This window comes from Leptonotus elevatus, chromosome 17 (genome assembly GCF_054856555.1).
Source record: "Leptonotus elevatus isolate MCC_2025b chromosome 17, RoL_Lele_1.0, whole genome shotgun sequence".
NCBI lineage: Eukaryota > Metazoa > Chordata > Actinopteri > Syngnathiformes > Syngnathidae > Leptonotus > Leptonotus elevatus.
In genome coordinates this window covers 10,424,702-10,451,536 of record NC_141255.1, presented here as the reverse complement: position 1 = coordinate 10,451,536, position 26,835 = coordinate 10,424,702, and the positions used below count along the sequence as shown (strand labels likewise).

The 26,835-nt window shown below is 47.3% G+C and overlaps 4 protein-coding genes across 12 annotated transcripts; 2 read left to right on the top strand and 2 right to left on the bottom strand.

Moving 5' to 3' along the window:
• Positions 1 to 122: 122 nt before the first annotated feature.
• xpot (exportin, tRNA (nuclear export receptor for tRNAs)) lies at positions 123 to 9,355 on the top strand. 2 transcript variants are annotated; one of them, XM_086058386.1, is made up of 25 exons: positions 123 to 265; positions 1,096 to 1,265; positions 1,373 to 1,455; positions 1,551 to 1,607; positions 1,689 to 1,758; positions 1,823 to 2,041; positions 2,419 to 2,603; positions 2,682 to 2,850; positions 3,733 to 3,969; positions 4,055 to 4,093; positions 4,182 to 4,244; positions 4,326 to 4,450; positions 4,513 to 4,657; positions 4,740 to 4,859; positions 5,328 to 5,422; positions 5,503 to 5,572; positions 5,648 to 5,886; positions 6,030 to 6,315; positions 7,064 to 7,253; positions 7,332 to 7,448; positions 7,521 to 7,636; positions 7,706 to 7,753; positions 7,847 to 7,918; positions 8,043 to 8,099; positions 8,470 to 9,355. In XM_086058386.1, exons 2-25 carry the CDS (start codon positions 1,170 to 1,172, stop codon positions 8,494 to 8,496), a joined length of 2,925 nt encoding a protein of 974 aa, XP_085914512.1. In that variant the 5' UTR covers positions 123 to 265; positions 1,096 to 1,169; the 3' UTR covers positions 8,497 to 9,355. The 2 variants fall into 2 exon arrangements, with proteins under 2 accessions (XP_085914512.1, XP_085914513.1); XM_086058387.1 differs by lacking the exon at positions 123 to 265 and adding an exon at positions 298 to 556.
• A 574-nt stretch (positions 9,356 to 9,929) lies between these two features.
• LOC147159767 (uncharacterized) lies at positions 9,930 to 14,337 on the bottom strand. Its single transcript, XM_086058385.1, has one exon. The coding sequence runs from the start codon at positions 13,576 to 13,578 to the stop codon at positions 10,153 to 10,155; it is 3,426 nt and encodes a 1,141-aa protein (XP_085914511.1). The 5' UTR covers positions 13,579 to 14,337; the 3' UTR covers positions 9,930 to 10,152.
• A 501-nt stretch (positions 14,338 to 14,838) lies between these two features.
• Positions 14,839 to 19,465, bottom strand: rtcb (RNA 2',3'-cyclic phosphate and 5'-OH ligase). Its single transcript, XM_086058398.1, has 12 exons — positions 19,209 to 19,465; positions 18,910 to 18,988; positions 18,752 to 18,819; positions 18,365 to 18,464; positions 18,144 to 18,300; positions 17,923 to 18,079; positions 17,686 to 17,845; positions 16,383 to 16,558; positions 16,108 to 16,296; positions 15,314 to 15,424; positions 15,097 to 15,216; positions 14,839 to 14,997 (listed from the first exon to the last, which is right to left on the bottom strand). The coding sequence occupies exons 1-12, from the start codon at positions 19,299 to 19,301 to the stop codon at positions 14,890 to 14,892; spliced, it is 1,518 nt and encodes a 505-aa protein (XP_085914524.1). The 5' UTR covers positions 19,302 to 19,465; the 3' UTR covers positions 14,839 to 14,889.
• Positions 19,466 to 19,610: 145 nt separating this feature from the next.
• On the top strand, positions 19,611 to 26,696 carry fbxo7 (F-box protein 7). 8 transcript variants are annotated; one of them, XM_086058397.1, is made up of 10 exons: positions 19,611 to 19,683; positions 20,394 to 20,516; positions 20,953 to 21,295; positions 22,505 to 22,729; positions 22,810 to 22,984; positions 23,055 to 23,138; positions 23,200 to 23,295; positions 24,939 to 25,115; positions 25,181 to 25,215; positions 25,294 to 26,696. In XM_086058397.1, the coding sequence occupies exons 2-10, from the start codon at positions 20,395 to 20,397 to the stop codon at positions 25,579 to 25,581; spliced, it is 1,545 nt and encodes a 514-aa protein (XP_085914523.1). In that variant the 5' UTR covers positions 19,611 to 19,683; position 20,394; the 3' UTR covers positions 25,582 to 26,696. The 8 variants fall into 8 exon arrangements, with proteins under 8 accessions (XP_085914523.1, XP_085914517.1, XP_085914518.1 ...); XM_086058391.1 differs by lacking the exon at positions 19,611 to 19,683 and adding an exon at positions 19,917 to 20,008 and having other exon boundaries at positions 22,508 to 22,729; XM_086058392.1 differs by lacking the exon at positions 19,611 to 19,683 and adding an exon at positions 19,917 to 20,008 and having other exon boundaries at positions 22,840 to 22,984.
• Positions 26,697 to 26,835: the final 139 nt, after the last annotated feature.

The window sequence follows — 26,835 nt, the reverse complement described above, 5'->3', positions numbered from 1 at the left end:
TACATGCGTTCAATCTTTCATATTATACAGTACCGTATATCAATAGATGGCGGCAATGAGCTTAAAACGTTATGTGCCTCGCGCCTCGCCAATAACACCAAGCGAAGAAGAAAATACTTTTTCCGGGTCGATGAACCGGAAAGGAAAAGGCAGACACGCCGCACGGCTGCAAAAACTCGGCGAACCGAAGCTTAGCGAGTAGCGCTCGGCCATGCTTGAAGACTTTTGGGAATCCGCCGCGGGGACGAAATTTACATGAAATAAGGTCAGCTTGGACGCTTTGCGAGGAGAAACGTGATGGTGGGAGGGAGAGAGGAAAGCACTACACCCGGAAAAACAAGCAACAAATTAATGGCGCTAATATTTTAACCGGGAGGAGGGTTCGGCTTCTCGGGAGGCTGCGAGGTGTCACTGCGGGAGTGGGGAAGGAAGGATGTTGCTGGTGGGGGGTGTCGTGCTCCAACTATCCGGCTAATGCTAGCTCATGTTAGCAACTGTCACCCAGAAATCACCCCCTCCCTCGTGCAGTCAACCTGCCAGGAAAAAAGGGGCATAGGTGAAAAATTGTCGTTTTCTTGTATTCAAAATGTTGTGTCAAATGAGATTGGGAGCGTAGATATATTATTTCTATAGCACGTTTCATACACAAGGCATCTCTGTGTTTTACACAAGCAAAGATACAACATCTACAAGCACCAACAAACACAATAGTTAATTTCATTCAGAAGCTAAGCCGAGAAAAATATTTTTTTCATTTGTCACTTTACACCTGGATTATAGGTTGTTGTTTTTTTAAATCCTATGATAAAGTGGCTCATTGAGTTGTTGTTGTTGTCATCTCAGTGTTTACATTGTGTTGCATCATCCCCACACGAGTTTTGAAAACGTCACCCAGTGCTCTCCTTACCACCATTTCCTCGCACATTATCTCTATCGCATCTCTCAATAATATTTTTGGGCCCATTTTTCCAAATGTGTGCTTTGGCGTAGTAATGCTTGTCAAAAGTGTGAGGGCAATTCACACGTGAGAAATCTCAGCCGGGTGGTGTGCATAAAGGCCAGCGTGACCGCCATGTTGCTTTTGTGTTTTTCCAGATGAGAAGAGGTGGAGTCTGGTGTCCACAGCAGACAAGTGCAGCCCGTGAGCACACAAGCTAACCCGCCCGCCCATGGCCTGCCAGTCCGCTACCGCTGCTGCCACCGCCATGGATGAGCAGGCCCTGCTGGGGCTCAACCCCAACGCTGACGCGCCCTACCGTCAGAGGGTCAGCAACACGCACACACCTGGAATTACTTGTCTGGCTCACCCCAAAATTTGGAACACTCGTTCACATAATATGAAAGTTGACCTTGCCGTGTGCGTGTCCGTCAGGCCATGGCGTACTTCGAGCAGCTCAAGGAGTCGCACGACGCCTGGGAGGTGTGTGCGCAGACCCTCGCTAAAGGACTCTACAGGTAGCCGCTCGGGGTGTGCGGGTCTGCATGTTTGCGTGTGTGACTGGGTGCCATTCTGTCAGTCCCTTGTTGACATTGTGGTCTGTTATTTTCAGCGACGACCACGTCAAGTTCTTTTGCTTCCAAGTTTTGGAGCATCAGGTGAAGTTCAGGTGAGGAGGGAGCAGGGCAGAGGGGCGGGGCGGGGCGGGGCGCATGTGGCGAGCGATGGCATACTGATGCTGTGGTTGCAGACACGGCGGGCTGAGCAGCGGCCAGCGGCAGCTCATCCGAGAGACGCTGATGAAGTGGCTGCAGTTTCAGGTAAATCTGCACGCGCCCCGCGACCAACCCGCGGCCACTCACTTTGCTGCTCTCGTTGGCACAGCTGCTAAGCGCGCAGCCCGAGAAGATCTTCGTGCGCAACAAAGCGGCGCAGGTGTTGGCGCTGACCTTCGTGGCCGAGTACCCGGCGCTGTGGCCCGACTTCTTCTTTGACATCCTAGCGCTGGTGGGCTCGGACCCGCGCGGTGTTGACATCTACCTGCGCACACTCATGGCGGTCGACGGCGAGGTGGTCGACAGGGATGTCCTACACGCCCCCGAGGTACCGCGCACCATGCCCGCTTTTATGCTTTCTATGGAGTGGAGGACTTTGTTGAAACTGCTATTCCTCATTTTTAATATTAAATAATTTTTTATGTTGATGAATGACGTTTTCATTCATTTGAGTGTGTAAAGATCATTTGAGATACAACTGTTTTGAGTTACAAGCATTTTTGGGGAATGTTTTGAACTCGTACCTCAAAAAGCATGTCCATTATGGAGGAGAGAGGGGGGTCTCCACTTCCCCTTTCCAACCAAGTGCGCTCCATTTGCTTACCGGAATGTCCGGGACTGATTGACTGCAAGCCACGATGAGTATTTTGTGGACACGTGGCACAAGGTGGACGCTTGATTGAGCGTGTGTGTGCGTGCGTCCAGGAGACGCAGAGGAACACGTTGATTAAGGACGCCATGCGGGAGCAGTGCATCCCCAACCTGGTGGAGTCGTGGTTCCAGATCCTGCACACGTACCAGCGGAGCCACCCCGAACTCACCTGCCAGTGCCTGGAGGTCGTCGGCGCCTACGTGTCCTGGATCGACCTGGGCCTCATCGCCAACCAGCGGTCCGTCGCTCGCTTGCTCCCGCGTCATCGTGGAGGCGATGGTGGTCTTGCGCTGACATGCGACATGTGTTGCTGCAGGTTCGTGAACCTGCTGCTGAGCCACATGTCGGTGGAGGAGCTGCGCGAGGAGGCCTGCGACTGCCTGCTGGAGATCGTCAACAAGGGCATGGACCCCGTCGACAAGACCAAGCTGGTTGAGTCCCTAGCACAGGTCCTGCAGTCGGCCGGCTTCTTTTACATCGAGCAGGTCAGCGCAAAGCCCGCACGTTCCACCTGTCCCACTTCACTTTTCAAACTGACGAGGGATGTCAGATATTTAAAAAAAAAAACCCGAATAATTCATTGTCTTGTTTTGATAGAATTCCATTGCGATGTTTAAGTGGATTATTTTATTCATCATTACGTGAATAGTGATTACCACAAAATTTAATTGATTATTTATGCAAATAATAGAAGTACATTGTGTTATCTACAATGAATTATCCAATTAATGAGGCAAATAATTAAAAATGTATTTTTTTTAAATGAATAATATAATGAAATTAATACAGACATACAAGTTGTTAAAATAATGTGTTTCATGTTATTTAAGTTTTATTAACCAATTATTTACCCAAAATGTTAAACACAATAACTCAACTAGACAATTATTGAATGAGATAAATAAATAAAATCCGTGTTTAAAAATGAACTCTTATGAATAAATAAGTTGAATAAATACATACAAACATGTCAAATACATATTTATGAGCAATTTAGCAATTATTTACCCCCCAAAGTGAAATGTGTGTCATTAAAAAAATAAAAAATAAAAATTTAATAATTTTTACAGTAAATAATCTTAGCCCTGAAACAGCTGCTTTATTTATGCAATCAATGTTCTAGGACTGTTTTTAAAGTTTAAAATAATTTTTGCCTCAACTGAGGTGTTCCCCCTGAAATGGTAAATGTATTGATTTTTTAAATGTATTTATCTTAAATAATCAACAACATATGTGTAATAATTGCATTTCAAAAATACATTTGTTATGTAGAAAACATGTTTGTTTCATTGGAATGAAGTCGGTTGGAATTGTTTTTGGCGTGTTGTTAACGTGTTCTCGCTGGCGTGCGCTGACGCGTCTTGGAGGAGGAGGACGTGGACTTCCTGGCCAAGTTCTCTCGCCTGGTGAACGGGATGGGCCAGAGTCTGGTCCTCAGCTGGACCAAGCTGGCCAAGGCGGGCAGCGCCAAGGACGCCGGCGCCGCGCTGGACGCCCTGGAGGCCAAAGTGACGCTGGTACTACGCCTCCTCGTGCACCCCGACGACGACATCTCGGCCAACGTGGTGACCTTCTGCTACGAGTACCTGCAGGTCCTCAAACAGGTCGCCTGCCAAACCGCCGCCGCACCTCGCCTTGTTTGACTCCCCCAAGGGCTTCCTCTTCATCTCACTCCTGTTTGATTGACAGTTGCCCGAGCTCAGCGACAGTCAGAAGAGCAATTTGGAGGTCAGTGTGATTGTTTGCGAGCGTGCGTGTGCGTGTGTGTGAGAGAGATAAAGTCCACAGTCAAGTTGCGTTGTTCCTACATGAGCAGGCGATCATGCTGGCTGTCATCAAGAAACTGACGTACGACGATGAGTACAACTTTGACAACGAGGTAGCTACAGCCACGTCTTCCCGCCATGGACACGCGTGCGTCGCCCATGCTAACGGCGGGGTGTGTGCGCATCTGTGCCAGGGCGAGGACGAGGCCATGTTTGTGGAGTACAGGAAGCAGCTGAAGATGCTCCTGGACCGCCTGGCCCAAGTGTCCCCCGAACTGGTCCTGGAATCCGTCCGCCGAGTCTTCACCGACACCATGCGGTGAGCCCCCGCGCGCCCGACTGACATCTGGGCGCGCCGCTGACACGGTTTGTGTGCGGCAGGAAGTGGCAGAGCGCGCCCTTCATGGAGGTGGAGGTGGCCATCCGCCTGCTGTACATGCTAGGAGAAGCTCTGCCCGCCTCGCACGGGGCGCACTTCTCAGGAGACGCCGTCAAGACCGGTGCACTCCAGGACATGATGGCTACGGTCAGCACGCGCACACACGGCTACTTTGTCATGTGATGCGCTGTTGTGTATGTACATGCGTGCTTGTTTGTTTGCATTTCAGTTGGTGATATGCGGCGTGAGCGACTACCGGCACACGGCGGTGTCTCTGGAATTCTTTGAGACGGTCATCCGATACGACAAATTCTTCATTGTGGAGACGCAGCACATTCCCAACGTTTTGGTACGTTCACCACAACATTGTTGCCGAGCCCTGGAAGTTGGGCTTGCTCAACGTCATGCTTTTGAAGCGATTACTTGCTGATGATGTCACTGATGCTTTTCCACCATTTTCAAAAATGACCGTTTGCGCTAATCAATAATCCGACTGGGACGGCCGGATGATGCTTGTGCAATGGGGTAACCATGCCAACAAGCTGAATTCTCACGGTATTTGTCAGTTCACAAACTCCGGAGACTACATCTTGTACCGCTCCCGCTGATACGTTTGCAACCGACCTACCAATCAGGCGTTGTTTAGGGCGGAAGGAAACCAAGAAGGGAACAAATAAACCTAACAGACGAATGGACGCTGCAATTAATTCTGTACTTACTTTCCTAACCCTTTCCTTGTGAATGTTGAACATGCATTTTTATCTGGTAAAGATGTTCGTGTTTGGTTTGGTTTAATGATGAAACCATGTTGTCTCAGATGGCATTTCTGGACCAGCGTGGACTGAGACACAACAGTCCCAAAGTCCGCAGTCGAGTGGCCTATCTTTTCTCACGCTTCATCAAAACACTACAGTGAGTCCTTTCTTCAAACGACAAAGACTACTGCACACAGTGTTTGGTGATGTTTTGTTTTTTGCCACTGTGTGTTCCAGCAAACACATGACGTCGTTCATCGAGGACATCCTGACCCAGATCCAAGACCTCCTGGAGCTGGCTCCTCCTGTACGAAATTGCGTCTGAGCGGCGTAAGCAACCCCGCGCGGCTTTAAGCTATTTCTTGTTTCTGCCGATTCGCAGGACAAGACTTACCCGGCGCCGCTGACCAGCGACGACCAGCTGTTCATGTTCGAGGCGGCGGGCGTGCTGATCGTGAGCGGCGAGAGTCCGGTGGAGAGGAAGCAGGCGCTGATGCGGGGCCTGCTGGCGCCGCTTATGGACGCCTTCCGCCTGCTGCTGGACAAACTTCCGCTGGAGACGGACGAGGAGACACAGGCGGCCGTCGCCGACTGCCTCAGCCACGCCGTCGGCTTCGTCAGGTCAGGAAGGCCCCGGCGCGCCTCTGTGCCGCTCACATCATCACAACAACTCCAAAGTATAAAAATGACAAAACAGCATCATACTTGTTGGAAAAGTAATCTTGGGCCATGCAGTTGAACGGGGCGCTCTTCCCCACCCGTAGCCGCACTAGCAAGGCGTTCAGCAACAAGCAGACGGTGAAGCAGTGCGGCTGCACCGAAGTCTACCGGGAATGCCTGAACACCTTCCTGCCGGCGCTGAGCTGCCCCGTCCAGCGGGGGGCGCTGCGCGGCTGCGTGCGCTCCTTCCTGCACCGCATGATCATCTGCATGGAGGAAGAGGTGCTGCCCTTCATCCCCGCCGCCTCCGAGCACATGCTGAAGGATTGCGAGGCCAGAGACCTTCAGGAGTTCATCCCGCTCATCAGCCAGATCACCACCAAGTTCAAAGTAAGAAACAAAGGCCCAGTCAATGTAAAAAAAAATTTTACATTATCGGTAAAAGCATATCAGGATTTTTTTATGACAAAATTTGTGAAATTATGACATTATTGAGTTTTATGTGCAAATTTTTATCACATTTTAAGTAAGTTATTACGTTATGGGGTGCTACAGGCGTAGACAGAACAGGAACGCGTCCAGAACACAAAAATAACAGTTATTGGCCAGCCAGCCTTCATGAACATTAGGGGTGTGCCAAAAAAATCTATTCTCATTTAGTACGATTCATAAACTATTTTAAATGTCCCAAAATCGATTTTATTGTAATTATTTTATACTGTCTTGCCTTTGTCTGTGTGCTTTTATTTGGAGCGCTGTTCATGCTGTACCCAGTTTGGCCACTGAGGGGCAGTGTTATTCCAATTAAAGTTTTTTTTTTTCCAGCGTGAAGCCGTTCTTTTGAGTGGTAAGTGTCGTGAGTAGCGCGCTAATTAGCATTAGGTAGTCAGACTGGAGTAGATCATTACCATTCCTCGCACATCTATAGATTGAAGCAAAAATCATTGCCTATCAAATCATTTTGAATCAAAAATCGTTATTAATCGAAAATCGCTTCTAAATCGAATCGCAGGCCCAAAAATCGGAATCGAATCGTGAGACATTCAAAGATTCCCAGCCCTAAGGAACATGATGTGATATGACGCACAATCCCCCCCCCCAACCAAAGTACTGAAAGTGTCCTACGTTGCCACGGCAGCGCCAGGTGTCCCCGTTCCTGCAGCAGGTGTTCATGCCGCTGGTGCTGTCCATCTTCGAGGCGCTGGCACGGCCCGCCGACGCCAACGACCAGGCGGCCGCCCTGGAGAAGCAAATGCTGCGCAGGAGCTACTTCTCCTTCATCCAAACGGTCGCCGGCAGCGGCATGAACGAGGTGCTGGCCAACCAGGGTGAGGCCCGGCCAACCGCTAGCACGCCGCCCTCCCTCGCGCTTTTATTGTGAAAGGCTGACTTCCTGTCATCTTCAGGGGCGGAGAATATGGAGCGGGTGGTCTTCACCGTCATCCAGGGAGCTGTCGACTTCCCCGACCCTGTCGCGCAGAAGACCTGCTTCGCCGTGCTCGCCAGGCTGGTCGAACTTTGGGGTGGGCCGCCGACATGTGCCACCGTTGCTGTGAGTGTGTGCGGGTTAACTGACACGCGTGTTGCGCTTTCAGGGGGCAAGGCCGGCATGTCGGGCTTCAGCGACTTCACGTACAAACACATAGTTCCCGCCTGCTTCTTGGCTCCTCTCAAGCCGACCTTTGACCTGTCAGACGCTCAGACCGTGTTGGTACGTGCGCACGTGTGTCCGCGTCCGTGTGTTTGAGTGCGTGTCCTGATTGTTCATGTGGCCTTTCAGACGTTGTCCGAAGTCGCCGTGACGCTAAAGACTATCTACATCAAGCAGGTACTACCGCCGCCGCCATTTTGTTTCGCGCTCGTGCGCGTTCGTCAGCCACAAATTTAGACTTTGCCGTGTGTGCGTGTGCGTGCGTGTCAGGGACCGGAGCTGTTGGAGTTCCTGCAGCGAGACTACCTCCCGTCGCTTCACGTGTGTCCGGACGTGGCACAGGTCAGACTGATGCCCGCACGGGGGCGCCACTCCGTTCACTCAAGCTTTTCAGGAAGCTTTCCACTGGACACGCTTGACTTGCTGGAGACGATTATTAACGCATTTCCCATCTTGTCTTGATCAGGAGCTTTGTCACGTCCTGCAGCAGCCCGACGCCAAAGTCCTTAAGACCTACTTAAAGGTCAGATGCACTTCCGTCTTATCAATTAATTCCGCATTATTTTGTGGGAAGATTGTTTTTGTCTATTCTTCTTTTTCTCACACTGATGTGCACTGCTTTGACTGACATGCTACGTTCTGTGTAAAGAAAAATTATTACACAAGTGATGCAAGTCAGTGCTGCAAGAAAAATAAATACCTTTTCAAAGCTTGCTTTGGCATCGGGAGAAATAAAAACTAATCTCAGAAGGGAAAATAAAAGTGCCATTTGCTCTTGCTTTTTCTGGTGGGGGGGCGTGTCATTCAACTTTGAAATTGGATTTGTTTTTAAAACAAAAAGAAGATTTTATTTTGGTCCTCATTTTCGCGCATCTTGATTTTTCCTTCCTCAGGTGTTCTTCCAGCGAGCCAGATTGTAGCGGGTCAAAGTGAGCACCAACCAGGTGCAGGGTCAAAGGGCGCTGGCGGCCGGAGGCCATGACTGGATGAGCTGTCCTCATGGACTCCGGACTTTGCGGAAGCTGTGCAGAGAAAGACTTTTTTTTTTTTGTTCGTTCTCCTCAAAAACTCAAAAGGGCTGACATGTTTCTTTGTGTTTTTATTTAAAAGTACTGATTATGCAAATGAGGAGGGCATCCATCTTCGGCATCTCCTTCATGTGTTTGCTTTGAGCAAAACGAAACGAGCAGCTGTAAATAAGATAAGAGGAACCACTTTGTTTTGCTTGTATTTTTTTTTCCTCTGACGAGTCAGCTTGTTTCTGTTAGCACAAATTGTTCAAAAAAAAAAATACATACTAAAACACTGCCTTCATTCCAAATATTTTTTTAAACTTCAGTATTTTTCGACAATCTTCCCTGCTTGCAAGAAAATAGCATAGGTAGAATAAAATCCACTGTCCCTGATCACATCACAGTGGCTCATGCCGCATTCGAGGAAAGTGGGAAGTCGGAGTGTGTACGGGAACGCCCCCTTGAACTCGGAAATCCCACTTGGCACTTGCGAAGTCGGGTAAAGTACCCCGACTTCACCGACGGACTACAATGGTGACCCCTTTGGAAACACAGACCATGAATGCTTAAACACAATCTACTTGAGTGTAAGACTAGATAGCATTCTTCATTCATTAATATTCGACATAACTTCACGTAACACAATGTACGTGACAATATGCCGCTATCTCCCTGCATGAAATGATACGGTGAATTACTGAACTGCATGGATTGGGCTGTTTATGAAATAAGATAAAAAATAAATGAAGCAAAATTGCAAAAATAAGTTTGCGGGAGGTCAAAATTAGTTTTTAGGACCAAAATAAAAAACAATTTATCACTATCCGCCATTTTGGTTGTATACTTTCGCCTCAAACGCTTTCAGCTCGGAACTGGGAAAAGCCAACTGGGATAAATCCGACTTCTGACTATCCTTGAATGCAGCATAAAATATCAGGTAACGACCAATCACGGCTCACCTGTTTTCTGATGTTGACCCATGATTTGTTGTTACCTGTGATGTCATTTTCAATCGCAGCATGTGGCAAAATGGCCGCTCACGGGTAGGTATTGCTGCGTAATTCATATTCCGCAAACGCAATATTGGCCAAAATGTCACGTTAAGACTAATGGGTCTGCATCGAACATATTGTAAAGAACATTTTTGGGTTGAAAATTAAAATGTATTCTTGTGAGGAATGCTTTGATTTGTCCGTGCGTGCAAAAGCACATTATAGGCTTTCCACAAAGTCTAAAAAATGATTCCAAAAGCTTCAAATGGACAAGACATTTGTGTTGATTGGCCTCAGTGATTCTCAAAAGTTTTGAATCCCATTAATGGTTTTCAGGGACCCCTTTGCTGAAACAGCAGCCACAAGATGGAGACTTTATGAACAGCGTGTATGTTCAAATATTGTTCATGCTAAGCGTCTGTTTCTTTCTTTGCCAAAAGCTTTGGTGTGAAAACACAAGCCAATAAATTAGACATGAAGCAATAATGAAGCTGAATTTAAACAAAATTACTTTTTAATTTCTTCTTTTACGTGAAACGGACATTTGGTTGTTGAGAAGAAAGCTTGCTATTTATTCCTCTCTGTTTCCGGAGCGCATGCAGAATGCACGGAAGAAGCCGCCAACAGCCGAAGCTCCAAGCTGGGCTTCGTCCTGCTTGCAGGGCAGACTGTCCAACCTGGACGTGAGAAGCTTGAGGACGACGTCGTCGAACATGTCTGGATCAAACAAGAAGACGTCCACCAGCCTCTGGGAAGTCCCGAACTCCCGCTTCAGGTCTCGGATGACCTCCTTCACCGTACGGTTTAGCTTGCAAGGTCCCAACTTGGTCCAGGGCAGCAGGAGCGTGTCCCCCGTCATCCTCTTGGACACTCGGTGGACGGCGGTCACCGTGTCCTGAGACAGAACCAGCCGGCCCACGTTGTCGGGCAGTCCCGCAAACAGCTGGACCATGACCACATCCACCAGAGTCAGGAGTTCTTCGTGAACTGTGCACATGGGACGGAACGGAGACGCAGATACTTCTGGGGGAGGCGTCCGCGGACGGGCGTTGACCAGGTCCAGTGGTGGGCGGGAATTGTCTGTCTTGTCCGTGGGCATGTCTTCAATGTCTCCAAAGTAGTCTGGACTGCCACTGCTGCTGGTCATTTCTGCCTCCTGCAATGAAAGTAGATGGGACGGCGATGGGCAAGAGTCACCCCTTATGTGTGGGGGTGGGGTCTTTGGACAGGGGTCATTCAGGTCCCCTTGGTGTGGAGTCTTCAACTGAACAAGCAGACAGTCTTCAGTCTTGATGTCTGGACTTGTCCCGGTGACTGGGTCCTCTGCTGAGGTTGGGCATGGAAGCAATGGGCAAGATTCAGTATCTGGCTCTGGGATGCCCAAGTCCTGCTTGTCTTCTGGACTTCTTGTTCTGGGAGTGATTGGCTCAGTCCTGGAGTCACCAATGGTGCCGGTGTTTGGACTCTCCGACCTGGTGGTATCCACATTCTCCTCAGAGAAGACCTCTTGGTTGTTATCTGGACTTGTGGTTCTGGTGGACACCTTTTCTAAAGGATTGGAATCACCCTTGGCATTTGTGGCTTCGGAAGTGGGGGAGTTTTCATCCTCCCGCAAATGGACCTCTGGTTTGTTTTCTGGACTTGTGGTTCTGATTGCCATCTTTTCCAAGGGACTGGAGTTCCTCTTGGTGTCTGGGGACGGGCGTTTGGTCCCAGATTCGTCGATGGCCTCCTGTAAACAGACCTCTGGTTTGGTTTCTGTGCTTTGGGTTACGGTGGCTTTTTCCAAGGGGGTGGAATCATCAGTGGTGTATGGGGTCGTGCTTTCAGACTTGGGAGAGTTTGAGTCTTCTTGTAAATAGACCTCTAGATTGTTTTCTGAACTTGTGGTTGCAGTGGGGGCCTTTTCCAGGGGGTCAGAGTCGGCCTTGGTGTCTAGGGCCGGGTTTTCGAACCCTGTGTCCTCTTGCAAACAAACTTCTGGCTTGTTTTCTGGACTTGTGCTTCCAATTGAGTCTTTTTGCAAGGAGCACGGGTCACCAGTGGTATCTGGGGATGTGTTTTTGGATCTGAGGTTGTCCTCATGCAAACTGATATCTGGCTTGTTTTCTGGATTTGTGGTTCCGGTGGAGATTTTTTCTAAAGTGCAGGATTCGCCATTGACAACTAGGATTGGGTTCTCGGGCCCGGAAATGTCCAAGTCCTCCTGCAAATGGACCTCCGGCATGATTTCTGGACTTGTGGATCCGGTCGAGACCCTTTCCAATGGGCACAAGTCACCTTCGGAAACCAGGGGCACATTTTCATGCTCGGGGGCATCCGTGCCCTCTTGCTTGTTTTCAAGACCTCCGGCTTCAGTGGAGACCTTTCTTTCTAAGGTGCAAGAGTCAGCAATGGCGTCTGGGAGAGGGTTCGCTGATCCAGACCTATCCAACTTCTCCTGTGAACAGACCTCAGGCTTGTTTTCTGGATTTTTCAATCCAGTAGAGACCTTCTCCAAGGTCAAGGAGTCATTAATCGCATCCGATGGCAGATTCTCTGGACCTAGGCCATCCATGTGATCTTGCAAATGGACCTCCGGTTTTTTTTCTGGAATTCTAGTCCCAATCGAGGCCTTTTTCAAGGGACTGGCCTCACCAATGGTGTGTTGACTTGGACTATTGAGATCCAAAGCGTCTTCCTGGACCTCCAGAGAGTTTTGTGGGCCAAGGCTTCTGGTGACGAGCAAATGGATGTCGTTCAAGCAGCCACACAGCTGGTCGGCATGGTTCTGTCGTGTCCCGGGTTCCATCTTGAGCCAGAGGAGCAGCTGCTGCACAAACGTCTTGGCGGAATCTTCCAGAATAATTGTCAGAACTTGGAGATTGTCCGTTTTCTTCTGGCCCATTTCCAAGACGAGTGGTTCTGAGAGGCGCCTCCACGTCTCTGGGGATTGGACTGGAGTCCGATTGGTGATGACGTACCGATACATTTTGTCCGCCAGTGCTCCAGACAATTTGTCGGCCATCGATCTGACTCCATCGACGTTGATGCTGTCGTCGTCTGCCGTCACCGCCCCCTTGAAGATGTCCTCGATTCGAGAGCGGGTTCTTCGGAACGTGAGCGGAGAGTCCTGCACTGTCAGAGGGTCTTGGTCTCGGCACACGAGTGTGCCCTGATACCGGACCTGCTCCAGCTCACAAATCAGCTCCTCAAACTTTGTTTGACTAAAGTTGAGGAAGTTACATTGTCGGGACGACTCGGCGCCGCGGTCCGGATCTGCTCGGCATCGGAAGAAACGCATCAGAGGGTCCTTGATGAGGGCCAGGTTGAAGTGAGGACCGGTTAATGGAACACGCCGCACGTGAGTGAAGCTGGGGTCGTGCAGATCTTTGATGATGATGCCCACAATTTCCACTGCCGTTTTCTTCACTTCCTGTTTGGGATCGGTCCACTTCCGAAGAATGTGTCTGATGGCCTCAGCGGTCTCTTTTAGTTCCAGGCTGCACGCATTCCTGGTGTTGGGTGCTTCTTTGTGACTGTCGCGTTTGCTCAGGTGGACCTTGAGGACTCCACCCGTCAGCAGAACCATCTTGGCCAGAACATCCGTCTCAGTGAAGGTGGTCGGCACGTAGAGAGGCGTGGCCGCGCGCGCAGCCAGGGTAACTTTGACGCGTGCGCGCACCTCCTCCTGCAACAAGACGTCCAACTTCCGGGAGCTGACGCTCGGTTGGGCCGGGACGTCCAACGCCGTTGCCAGTACGGACGCCAGGCCGCCGACCACGGACACCGTCGCCGCCGGCCCGCAGCGCGCGCGCTCCGCCGCCATCAGCACGGCGGCGTGCGCGCAAAGCTTGTGCGTGGCGCGCGCGCACATGTCAGCCAGCAGGAGCTGCGTGGCCGAGTCGGCGGTTCCGTTGGCTAGCAGAACCCACTGGGCCGCCGCCAGACGCTCCAGGTGCGCGGCAACGATGGGGAAGGCCACGTCCGCGTGGACCCGGTACACGTCGTCCTGCATGACTTCCGCTTTCACGACCACCCAAAAAAACACCAAATGAAGCCGGTAGGCAGCCGAGAGCCTTTGGGCAGATTTTACCTCAGTGACGTCTTCAAACAGCGACGTTTCGGTGGGTTTGTGACATCAGCGCACGCAGCCGTGGCGTCACCGGAGCGTTTTGAAGACTCGCACGTTTTGACAACTGATCTCTTGGAAGTTGTTGAAGATGTTTCGGCAAATCACGAGTTGACGTTTACATTCAGGTGTCCACATATTTCTGCTTCTGGTGGCTTGCTCACAAAGTGGATGGCCAATTAATTGATTTGGTTAGTTCCCCCCAAATGTGTGTCTGTGATGGATGGACGTGGTCACATGCCCGGTCTGGCAGACTTGCGTGGTTTCATCGACTTGTTGCTTTAATCAGTAAATGGGACAATGAGTTAATGAATTGGTTGGTTGCTCAGATGCTAGTTGACCATCTACAATAGATTTGATTGCTGCACTGGTTTTCTGACTGGACTCCCACATTCACAACACTGCAGCTCGGGTTGTGGCCAGCACAGAGATCAGAACATATTAGTCCAGTCCTAAAACTGTTACCTTGGCTCCAAGTCAGTTGTAGAATAGATGGCAGAACTCTACTGAATGGTTTGGGTCCTGAAGAATGCATTAAGGAAATGTTAATTGAATATACAGTAAAGCCAGTAGCTCCGCAGCCCGGATTTCAACGCAAACATGATGAAGCAGCTATTAGCTGTTATGCTGCATGCAAATGGAATAAGTTGCTGACAGTATGAATGCTTTCTTCTAAGCAGTTTTAAAAATCTATTTTACTTAAATGGTCTTTTAGTTTATTTTTCCTTTGTTTTTAATGTCTTGATTTTTTTTTCTTTTTCAAAATGTTGTCAATGGATGAGTAATTTTAATAAGCTAATTTGTCCTCTTTGCCTTTTAATGTCTACAGATGGATAGTTTTAGTCAATGGATTAGTATGTGTGTTTGTGTGTGTGTAGTTAGTTAGTTATTGCCCGTTAGAGCAGTTAGTGTGTTAATTGGTTGGATGGTTGACTGGTCAGTTGGTTTCCTTGGTTGGATGGTCAATTCATTAGTTAAGGTTAACCCTGGTTGGTTGATCAAACGCTTACTTGGGGTAAATTAATTTGCCAATTGGTTAGTTGACTCATCAATAGGTTGGTTATTTAGTCAGTTGTGAGGGAGTTTGGTCAATCCGCCATCTAGCTGATTGAATTTTCAGGCCTTTGGAGTGATCTCTGACACAAGTTGAATGAAGCAGCACAAAGCGTTTATTTGGATGTTTGTCATTGGCCTCAATTATCCTTTGATGACGGCGATGGGCCTCAGCTTGATGGCCTTCTTGCTGATGCCGGCGTCGTGACACGTGTTGACCACGTCAGTCACGTTTTTGTATGACTCGGGAGCCTAAAGACAGACAACGGGGGGGTGGGGGGGGCATAAGACAAAAGCCGATGGCCTGAAGACGCGCGGCAAATGGTCAAAGTGTGTGCAGGCCCCACCCACCTCTTCCATCACCAGTTTGGGGGACGCCACTCGGATGGCGATGCCTTTGTCGGCCAGCTGGTCCAAAACGTCCTGGAAGTCCAGGTTGCGGCGGGATTTGGCCCGGGATAGTGCTCGACCCTGCACGCCCACCGGGCAAGTACACCCATGCTTATTATTTTGCTGGTGTGATGTTTCGTTTTGTGTCCACGACTTAAGGCGAGTCGAAGGTGCGTACCGCTCCGTGACAGGTGGTTCCGAAGGTGTTGGTCATGCCTTGCTCGGTGCCGGTGAGCACGTAGCTGCACGTGCCCATGGTTCCTCCAATCAGGACCGGCTGGCCCGTCAACTGGACACACACACACTTGTCTTTGTATCATCATGGGGATATCTCATTGACATGATGCATTTCCTAGCCTCTTCCCCTAACCCCAACCATCAAAAATTATTGCCTACCCCCATTCCTTACCCTTACCTCAACCATAACCCAATTCAAACCTAAACTCTAAAACCAAGTCTTGAGCCTCAAAAAGAGGTCTGAACTTGTGGGGACCACCAAAATCCACAATTTCAAGTCGGTCCCCATAACACACACATTTGTTTCACTATCTTTGTGGGGCCATTTCATTGACATAACGCATTTCCTAGAACCTTACCCTAACTAACTATCAAAAATGATTGCCTACCCGCATTCTTTACCTTAACCTCAGGACGGGTGGGCCCCACAACTCTGATATCACAGAATGTTGGCCCCACCATGTAACAAAAACAAGACCACACACACACCTCTCGGGTCCAGTGAGACCCACCTCATCAAAACCCTAACGCCACTTTAACATCAGCAACATGTGGAATGCCACAACAATCCTGTTTTTCAGAAATCAAGATATACTGTATAATTTTGATACTTTGGGGGAAAAAAGATGTAAAATTACAAGAAGTATTTTTTTAGGAAAAAATATGTAATACTGTGAGGATTATTCTTTTTTTTAAATAAAAAATGTAAGTGTGTGATTGGCGGTGGCGTCTGACCTGGTAGTCGACGGGGATGAGCGGGTGGTGGGGTGGGAAGGCACGCGTGGAGCCTTTGCGGTGCACCAGCAGGGTGCGCTGGCGCCCATCCACCATGTGTTCCTCCACCTTGGCGATGTTGTGCGACACGTCGTAGATGACGTGCATGTCCAGGTCGTCTGGCGTACTCTGGAACACTTTGGAGAACGCCTCGAAAAAACAAAACAGTTCACAAGCTAATAAACAAAAACTTGCGCAAAGAGGCGTTGGGTTTCTGGTCATTTTTGTTTTGTTACCTGCCTAGTGAGGAAGGTCATGGACGAGCGATTGACCCAAGCGTAATTGCCGGCGGCGGCCATTCCCTTCAGGTAGTCCTGTCCTTCTTGCGACGTGATGCGAGCGCATGCCAGCTGTCGGTCGTTAACCGTGATCTTGTCACGCTTCATGGCCTTCTCCATGGCCACCAGCGCGTCTGCCCGCCGCCACAAAACACAAAAACGCATCCCGGTCACACGCCAAACCGCATTGATGCGCCACAAATAAAACTAACACCCATTTTTGTAGGGAACAAGTTGCAATGTTCTGAAAGTTGAGTCAGATTGTTTGTTTTTTTACTACTTGAAACTTTATTCAAAGCTACTGAAGGCAGAAAAAATTATTTTGAATCGCTACTGCCACCTGGAACTGAAAAACAGAACTGCATTTTCCCTTCTGACGTCACAGCCGCAGACAGGGGGCGGGAAATTCGAGCCCAAATCCAGTCAGACAACTATCGGCCAGAGACTTGCAAGAGTACCGATTGCAAACAGCTAAGGTGTTAATCTACTAACTAAAAAATGTTTCAGCCATAAATGGTCAAATAAAAAGGCTATTGTTGAGATATTTTGGGGCAACTTGTTCCAAGGTGCAGCTTTCAAAAAAAAAAAAGTAGTAAAATTACAATAACGTTTTTTTAGGAGATATAACATTTGAAAATAGTTTATTTTATTTTATTTGTCATTCCAAGAACAAAATTGTTGCATTAAAAAGTTGTCACCTGAGAATAAAGTCTTATTTTAGTAAGGGAATTTCAAAAATACAACTTCAGTTTGGTAATTGCCTTTTATTTTCCAAAACGTTTAATTATCAAAAACATTTTACTTTTTGTTTTGGGTTGGTCCAGTTTGTGATCACATTTCAGCCCTTTTCAAAATTGCTTTCAACATTGAGATAATAGGACAACATTTATTGCAAAATACTGCAGCATTGCATTTTTTTCTGAAATTATATTAGTTTCATATAAATGTTCATATTTGTACTTTTAAAAGTGCATTTTTTCCTCTTTTTTTTGTGAATGACAATTTTAATAATTAAATTATTTTCCAGGATTTTTTTTTCCTCATGAAATTGCATTTTATTTCAAACTAGTTTTTTTTCCCTTTTTATAATTTTTTTATCTTTTATGTAAATTCTCATCTTTTTCCTGGTCATTTGTAATAATAATAATAAGCCGTTGAAAGGATCCAAGCAAGCACCCTTGAAAGAATTGTGGAAAATGTTACGTGAAAAGCAGTGCGAATATAATGATTAAGCAATGATGACAGAGGCCAAAGGGGCTACCTGTGGCCACCTGATGTCCGAGGCCTCTGCTGCCGCTGTGGATCATGACGCACACCTGCCCCTTGTGGTCAACGCCCATTTTCTTGGCCGCATAGTCGTTGTAGATCTCGTCCACCACCTGGATCTCGGCGTAGTGGTTTCCTGCTCCCAGCGTTCCCAGCTGGAAAAAAAAGAAAAAGTCAGCGCATGGAATGCTTTTGTTTGTGGTTAAAATGTCCTTTTTCTTAGCGGACGTACCTGGGGGAGGCCTCTCTTCTTGGCCTTGGACGATACCTTGTTGGGGTCGGCCTGCAGCATCCTGCCGTACTCCTCGCAGTGCTCCTTGTCCTCGGCCCAGGCGTAACCCTCCCGCAGCGACCAGTCCACGCCCATCTCCAGCGCCTCCTCCAGGTCCCTGCCAGCCGCCCACACCGCTCAGTGACCCTCCGCTCGGTTAACCCCCCACCTTCCTTACTTACTTGGCCCCCATGGGGATGACGCCCTTGGATCCGACTCCGACGGGGATGTGGTCGAAAAGCGACTGCGCCAGCTGCTCCTTGACGGGCTGCACGTCTCGCTCGTCCAGGTTGGTCCTCAGCAGGCGCACGCCGCAGTTGATGTCGAACCCCACGCCGCCTGCCGCATACGCACGCTATTGTTGAAGCGCTTTGCAAACAAATATGCTCAAGGCGGCGCTTACCTGGAGACACCACTGCATCTGGGTCATTCATGTCGAAGGCCGCCATGTTGCCGATGGCGAAGCCGTAACCTGAGTGGACATCTGGAAGGCCGATGGACCTCTGGGGAGAGAGTACATGTTGTGAGCCCACGTAGGGAGGTCGCCAAGACAATTTGGACTCTTTTACTAGGAAAATGGCACCTATGTCTCAAAACAAGCATCTTTTGAGTAAATTAATGTTTTCAAGACACCATTTTGCTCCAAATGACGGTTTTCTTGGCCTTTTTCTTCTAAATAAGGCATTTTGTCTCATAAATGATCTCACTTCATTTTTATTTTCCTGGTAAACGTTCCAATTGTACTTGCTGGTCTTAATTGAATGTAAACAGTCGAGGGGCGCATACGCACGTGGATGATGCCGGGCAGTGCAGCCACATTTCCGATCTGTTTCATGGCTGGTAGGAAGCCGCCCACACCTGACGAATGGCAACACACGCTCATAATGAGGATCATTCTCAAATGTGGAACCACTACCAGATGTTTACAGAAAATGCACATGACTTTACCTCCTCCTCGACACGCATTCCGCAGCTCCTCAAACATCAATTTTTCCAAAGGCTCGTTCACGTAAAAGAGTCCTTCCACCTGAAACAGACACAGGTGCCATCCTTGATTGTAAACAACTCCACCGATGCGACTTTACAAGTTGCAATTTAATTATATAGTGATAACGTAATGACAACATGTATGATGTTCATAAGCGTGTCAATATATCTGACAGCAATCAAAAGTGCTCAACGTGAAATTTGGCTAACACACTAGCTAGCTAACTAGCCACGTTCACGATTCCAATGTTGGGATGTACCTTCATGTTGGGAACAAAGCCTTTTTTTATTCTCCAGCAGTTTGTGTCAATCTTGTCCAAGTATTGCAACTCGTCGTTGTAGTTTCTACTCATGATTATCGATTATGCGTTTGTATTTCAAGTCCAAATGGATATGCGTTTTAAAAAGTGCGTATGATGGTCGGTGTTGCACCAAGTGTGCTACGGAAAGCCGCAAGTATTTAAAGCGTGCAACACGTAAAACTGTTTAATAGGTTGCACTTAATTTGATATGTAAAAATGTACACGTATTAATGAATGCACTCTGTAATGTATATTTAGACATTGTAGTTAATGTAGCTATAGTCATTATTCGTTAAACACTTCATACGTCATCATTGAGTCTTGGCCAGCCGCTCTGCCGTAGATGTAGTCCAACATGTGGCCAATATGGCGGTTGTCTTTCACAACAAAACCACCAAGTCCAGCTATAGTAAACATTCGAAAGGAAAACAAGGTAGACAGTAATTATACACGATAATTATACTTTTGTCTGTTTGTCGTGCAGGCAGACTTACCCTGACTATCTAAATGTAGATGTCAAATGTGGTTTAGTTTTCGAATAATAGGGACATGTACATGATTAAGGGGTGTTTTGTGCTTAATTGCCATATTCATTAATTTCATAATAATTAGGATTCCGAGACTCCTGAGTACATTAGAATCGGACAACTGACATTTCCTTCATTGTATTTTGAAAAGCGGATGTTGTCGTGCTAATAGCGTCGCTTGATGGCGGAAAAGGAGACAGAAGCAAAAACAACCCCAACCCTTTCTCCAATGTACATCAGCTAGGTTCATCTTCTTTCTTCTATTTCGAACTTATTTAAATGTCCACCGCACAGCTAAGCTAGTCCAGAAAACGATCGTTAGCTTTGCTTAGCTCTGGACCCTAGCTTCTTTTGTACGCCAAACAGAAAGCGAAAATTATTCTACTTTGAAGTTTGACGTGACTTCATATGTGTTGCATTCACATAATAATGAATTACATGACACCAACCCATTCGTCTCTTTGTGTGTGTGTGTGTGTGTGTGTGTGTTCGCCCCATCTTTTGTATGATGTGATGCAAATAAATGACTCAGCAGAAGCAGACAAGATGGCTCCATAAGTCCACAAGAGGTAGATTTTGTTTAGATTTTTTGTTTTTTTTTGTTTTGCGTCATCAGGATGAAGTTGCGAATTCGCATTTGCAAGCAAACCAGCAAAGTGGACGTCGTGGGTCCCGAGTCCACTTTGAAGGAGCTCATGGAGTACATCCGTGACGTTCTGCTTCCCGGACACGGAGTCGGGTCAGTCGCCTCACACAACTAACAACATTCTTTGGAATTTTTGCGTTTTTTAAAGTTGGACGCACCACTGACCGGCGAGGGGCAAGTGTGACATAATGATGGGGCGACAATGTTGCGCTCTTTGTTACGAGAAAATCAAAGTTGCTTCGCTCCAAAAGAGATTTTGTCAACTGAAGAGCGACTTTAGAAGCTTGACGGGAGTGTGTACAGTAATTGTGATGTCACGTGGCTGCCTGGCAAGTTACCTACGCGTCATGACGTCACCGACGCGCACCATATGTGACTCAAGGAGCGCAAGCAAACGTCAAATGACGTCACGACGCTGCATCATTAGCTGCTTTAGCATTGCACCAGTTTACTGAGAAAGCAACAACTCACAATGATCGCATGTGTGATTATTCAATATTATTTAATATTGATATTTTGTTGTCCTCAGTCCAGAAGTGACCTTTGGCCTTTCTCTCAACGGCGCCGAGCTTCTCGCTGACACGGGTCAGAAGTTGTCGTCGTGCGGCGTGGTCCCGGGAGATCTCATCCGTGTCCTGCTTCCCGCCGGCGCCGCCAACAGCAACGACGACAGCGACAACCCTTCCCCTGGGCGCGCCGCCCGGCCCCTCACCGGGCCAGCGACCGCCGCCCGAACCAACGCTGACGGCCCTTCCCTTGCGGCCACGGCTGCGGCACGCACCCGATCCCCGGCCGCCACCATCAACGACACGAACACCGGCCGGCCCATCACCGTGACCAACTCACAAACAGCCGCCATGAACTCCAGCGAGGTGAGATGATGTCACAGTGTTTTTTATGTTTCTTCTATTCTACAAAAAAAAAGATAGCAACGCTGTTTGATATTCAACATGACAAATGTGTGTTCAATTACATGACAAAATTAATCAATTTGTGAAAAGTGGCCCTGTTGACACGTTTAAGAACATTTAAGCCTGAGCAAATGTGAGTTTTTATCTATTTTTCTTTTGTTACTGATATATGAAGTTACTCAACTTAAATGTATTCATTGAGCAGTTTAGAGGAAATTAACTCATTCACTGCCATTGACAACTATAGACGTCAAAAATTAATTTGAACTATTTCTATTCGTTCAACATTTTTTTCCCACTTTTCTTAACAAGAGTATGAAAACCTAGAAAAAAAATATTGTACATTTAGAACAGATATAAAATTTGTAATTAATCGAACTATTGAAGTCATGCAATTAATTACAATTAAAAAAATTAATCGCCTGACGCGATTTAAGAAAAGAAAAGATTATTAAACATTAGGGGCTTCAGGCGATTACATTTTTTAATCGTAATTGAATCGCATGACTTCACTATTTAACTCACGATTAATTACACATTTTATATCTGTTCTAAATGTACAATAAAAATTCTAGGTTTTCATACTCTTGTTAACAAAAGTGGAAAAAATTTAAACTATTAAAACATTTTTCAAATTAATTTTTGACGTCAATGGCAGTGAATAAATTAAATGTATTCATTGAGCACTTGAGAGGAAATTAACTCATTCGTTCCCATTAATTCATCAAAAAACAAACAAAAAGAATATTAAAAATAAGGGGCAACAGGCGATTAAAATTTTTAATCGTAATTAATTGCATGACTTCTCTAGTTAACTCATGATTAATCACAAATTTTATATCTGTTCTTAATGTACAATAAAAACATTCCAGGTGTTCATACTCTTGTTAAAAAAAGTGGAAACAAATATTAAACTAATAGAAATAGTTAAAATGAATTTTTGACATTTATAGCCATCAATGGCAGTGAATGAGTTAATCTACAACCAAATCGGTCATTGAATTAATCAATACCTATTTTGATCATTGTTTATAGACCTTCTTGAACTTTGTCCAGGTCCAATTGTGTTTCGTCAAATGCAATGAATCGTTCAGCCCTATTTCTCAGCCTGAAAACCGCGCGTCGTCAGTGTTTTACATGTCACCGGCATGTTGTTTGGATTGGCTTCAGCAGCCCCATAGCGCGGCCGGATCTCCCGAAACCCCACCGGACCCATGTGACTACCGCACGCCACAGACCCTCAGCTGGGAGCCCATGCTATGCGGCGAGGCGGGCGAAGGTCAGGCGCCGCACTCACTGGAGCTGCTCTACCGCGCCGCCCAGGTCACCTGCCCCGCCGACGTTATCATGGTGGCTGCCCACCTCCTCATGCTGGAGACTGGATTCACGCCGCAGGTGAGGAACCACAGCGTCATGATTAGATTTACCGATTGTATGCAGAGGACGTCCAGATTTATTTCCCTTTGACTTTATAGTGTGGAAATCTTGACTTCCTGACTGTTCAGAGCGGCGAGGTGAAGCCAACGGAGATGCCATCCGGATGGCGTTCGTCCGGCGGCGCCTACAGACTTCAGTACACGCACACGCTTTGCGATAGGGGCGCGGTCACGGTGGTGGCTGTGCCCATGAGCCCCGTGCTCGTCATCGAAGGTGAGTGGCCGAGTTCCTCAAGATGAAGACTTTCCTTCGATCTCAATCTTCTTCATCGCCTTGCTCGCAGCCATCCTGCAGGTGGCTGACAGCGCCAGCATGGCAGCCAAAGTCTGCGTGGACCCCGGCAGCTACGTGACGGAGGCGTGGCCAGGTCAGAGCACCTGTTTGTCGTGCCTGCGCGTTCGTCCTCGCTAACTGCCTATGTTTTCTAGGAGCGAACGCGGCCGCCGCCTTCAAGAGTCTGAGCCGACTGTCGCGAGTGTTCAAGGACCAGCTAGTGTACCCACTGATCGCCGCCACTCGGGAAGGTAAGACAAGTGTAGAGATAGACCGATATGCTTTTTTCAGGGCCGATAGCGATTAGTCAGGGAGCCCGATAACCGATATTTTGAAGCCAATATACATTTGCAGAAGAAAAAAAAAGTTGGTGTCAACATTAATAGTAAAATAATAATAACAACTCCAGCACTTGACTGCTTAAATGCCTTCAAGGACATGTTTATTAAACAGATTTGTGATTTGCAACATGTTAAAGTTTTTTTGTTTGCCATCAGCTTTTGCACCAACTATAATGTGGCTTCCGCACACTAACTCCCAAATAGCCGCTAATTTGCGGGCTAAGTGTTAGCTCGCGGGCTAACCATTCACCCAGACGCTAACCCCGGGATAACTCCCAAATAGCTGCTAAAAAAACGGCTATTAGGTTAGCCCGCGAGCTAACCTAATAGCTGTTCATTTGCAAGCTAGCCGGATAGCTCGCGGGCTAACAGTTCGCTCGCGGGCTGACCGTTCACCCGCACGCTAACCCCGGAATAACTCCCAAATAGCCGCCAGAAAATGGGGGCTCTTAGGTTAGCTTGCGGGCTAATAGCCGCCAATTGCTGCTTATTGGCTGCACGAGCAACCAATCAGATGGTGCTGTGGGCGGGCCAATGCTGCAGGGAGTCAACAGCCATTGACTCAGAGCAGACGGAGGAGAAAAGCGCCCATCAGAACAAAAATTAAAAAAAATAATATATCAGCCAAAAAGAGGCCGATGCCGATTATCGGTCTATCCCTAGACAAGTGCCATGTGACCAAGCCTTTTCATCAGACAGAAACCAGTCAAAACAAAAACTGCAAGGGAAAGTGATATTGTTTCCGTGAATTTTCATTTGTTCAAATATTCACACCTAAAGCAGGGGTCTGCAACCTGCGGCTCTTGAGCCACATGTGGCTCTTAAGTCCCTCTCCTGTGGCTCCCTGTGGATTAATATTGTTTGTACATATTTTATATTTTTAGATAAAATTATTATTTCGATTTTTTTTTAATGAATAATTAAATATTTAAAAGATGTCAGAGTCCAGATTTGTAGATTGGTAGATGAAAACGTTTTTTTTAATTTAAAATAACTAAACATGTCTAAAAGTCACCATACAATTTCCAAAAAGGAAGAGGAAAAGCAGAAAATTACCATATAATGTACACAAAATTGCCAAGGCAGAAAAGTAAACGTAAAAAAATCCAAAACAAAAGATGGAAAATTATCATAAAGTGTCTTTGGAAATGCCAATAAAAATGTCAGAAAATTATTTATTTATTTTTTTAAGGCACAGAAGAAAATGTTCATAATGTAACTATAAAATGTCCAAAAACGAAACAATTCCCAAAAATTACCTGAAAATATATTTATTTTAAAGCAGAAAAGAAAACTTGGTGTCCAACACTAAAAAATACCATAAACTGTCCACAAAATTGCCAAAAATGTCAGGAAATTTATAGCAAAAAAGCAGAAACAAATAGCCATAAAATGTCCAAAAATGAAGGAGAGGTAGAATAGACAGATTGCTGACGTAAGGCTGCCACGCCGATGCTTATTGTTAGCATGTCAAAAGCGATTTTAATGATGTATTAGCATTAAGCTATCAGGACTTCCCTGAGGCAAACACAACATGTCATTTTGTTTTCCAGCGCTGTGTCTCCCGGTGGCGTTCGGCCTGTCGGCGCTGCCTCCGGAGTTGCTCCTCCTGGTGCTGCGCCTGCTGGATGTGGTCTCGGTGGTGCGCCTGTCGGCCGTCTGCCGGCGTCTGAACGCCGCCAGCTCCGACGCCGCCCTCTGGAGACACCTGGTGCGACGGGACTTCAGCGGTAAGACTCAAGTGACGTCTGGTGACCTCTATGCCTACTCATTTGACCTCTTTGTTGACCTTCAGATCACAAATGGCAAGGAGAGACCAACTGGAAGGAGGTCAGCCAGTTCGCTCGCTCACACGTTCACATGGCCGACACCGACGGCAGGCTTACATGTTTGTGTTTGTGTGCGCAGCTGTATAAAAGTTTCTACAAGTTCCGCCACAAGCGAGGCGTGGTGGAGCGTCCGTGCTCGCTTCCCCCTTTCATCCACCGCCCCTTGTTCAGCCACGTCCCCTTCGCCCCCCCACGTGTCCCCGGCATCATCGGCGGAGGCTATGACCAACGACCGCCGGCCTTGCCCTACGGCGCACGCTACGATCCCATCGGCCCGCCGCCGCCGGGCGAGCGTCGCCGTCGCAGCGACCCTCGGCCCCCGGCGGGCGGCGCCCGGCCAGGTGACGTCCGCAGAGGATTCATCTGATCAGGGCGAGCGTAACGCCGGCGTTAGGAACCGGCGGCGTCATCGCGGCCGCGCCTCCCGGATGCTTAGCTGCTTCTTGATTGGATGTGGTGTTGTGGGTCGGCATCTGGCGCCATTTGGGCGACATTTCCAGATGAACCAGAAATGCACTCAAGGTGAACTCTTCAGATTTCAGTGTTGGGATTTGCACTTTTTTTTTTAAAATAGATGACAGATATAAAAAACAAAACAACTTTGTGACATTCTTTCCAGAAAAAAAATAATTTGCTGTTGCGCTCAGGTAACAGCAACAGTGGATTATTGCAGGTTCAACATTACAAATACACCAAATTGCAGATATGTATTTTTTTGCTTTGTTTTTTTTTACTTACACCTTTTATTAGTGTTTTTTCCCCTTATCCTTCGGCGGACATAAAGGAGCTTTACGTTCCGCTTGGAAATGCTCCCTGCAATGCCGCTAAATAGTTGTGGGCCGTCGAGACACTTGAAGCAGAAAGTGAGTCCAAGCGAGTCATGAGCAAAAACTGTTCGAGAAACAAATGCACGTTTTCATGGATGAACGCCTGTTATTGATTTTGACGTTCATCCCGGACGTGTTGCTTTCATTTGAAGTTTGTTCGTCAATTTTACATGCAAGGCCGGCATGACTCTTGACACACGTCAAACACCTGGCATTCATGTCTTGATTTGTTGACGTGAGGGCTGCTTGGAGGTTTTCTAGATGCATTTGAGAAATATTGTTCATAAGATGTATGCATATTCTATATTTTTGTGTGACTTCATTAAAGCAAATCATTGAAAAGTGAAAATTGGAAAGTGCACAAGTATGTTGTTATGAAGACTTCAAAATTAGACTGAAGGAGACAGCAGCCCGATGGTGGGTACGGCCGCCTCAACAGTTGCGGGTTTAAATTTCAGACTTTGTTGGATGCATTTTCTCCCAGTACTTTACTTTTTGTACGTCAGTGACAGGCCTGACAGGCCATCAACTGGTGACTAAAACAAACTCCCTCTAACTCCTTGTTATTATCAGAAGACTTTCATAGATCAAATCGTCCGCGTTGGAAATGTTTACAGCATAACATATATTAAAAAATAAAATTGTGACAATGTCATTACTGCTTTTATACCTCCTGTCCTGAACATAACTTCCCTGAAAATATAGTGGTTTCGTTTTCATACGTGAATGCTAATTCATCGCGCACCGCTAGGTGGCAATGTCGACATATCTTTTAGCTGCGTCGTCTGATGTCT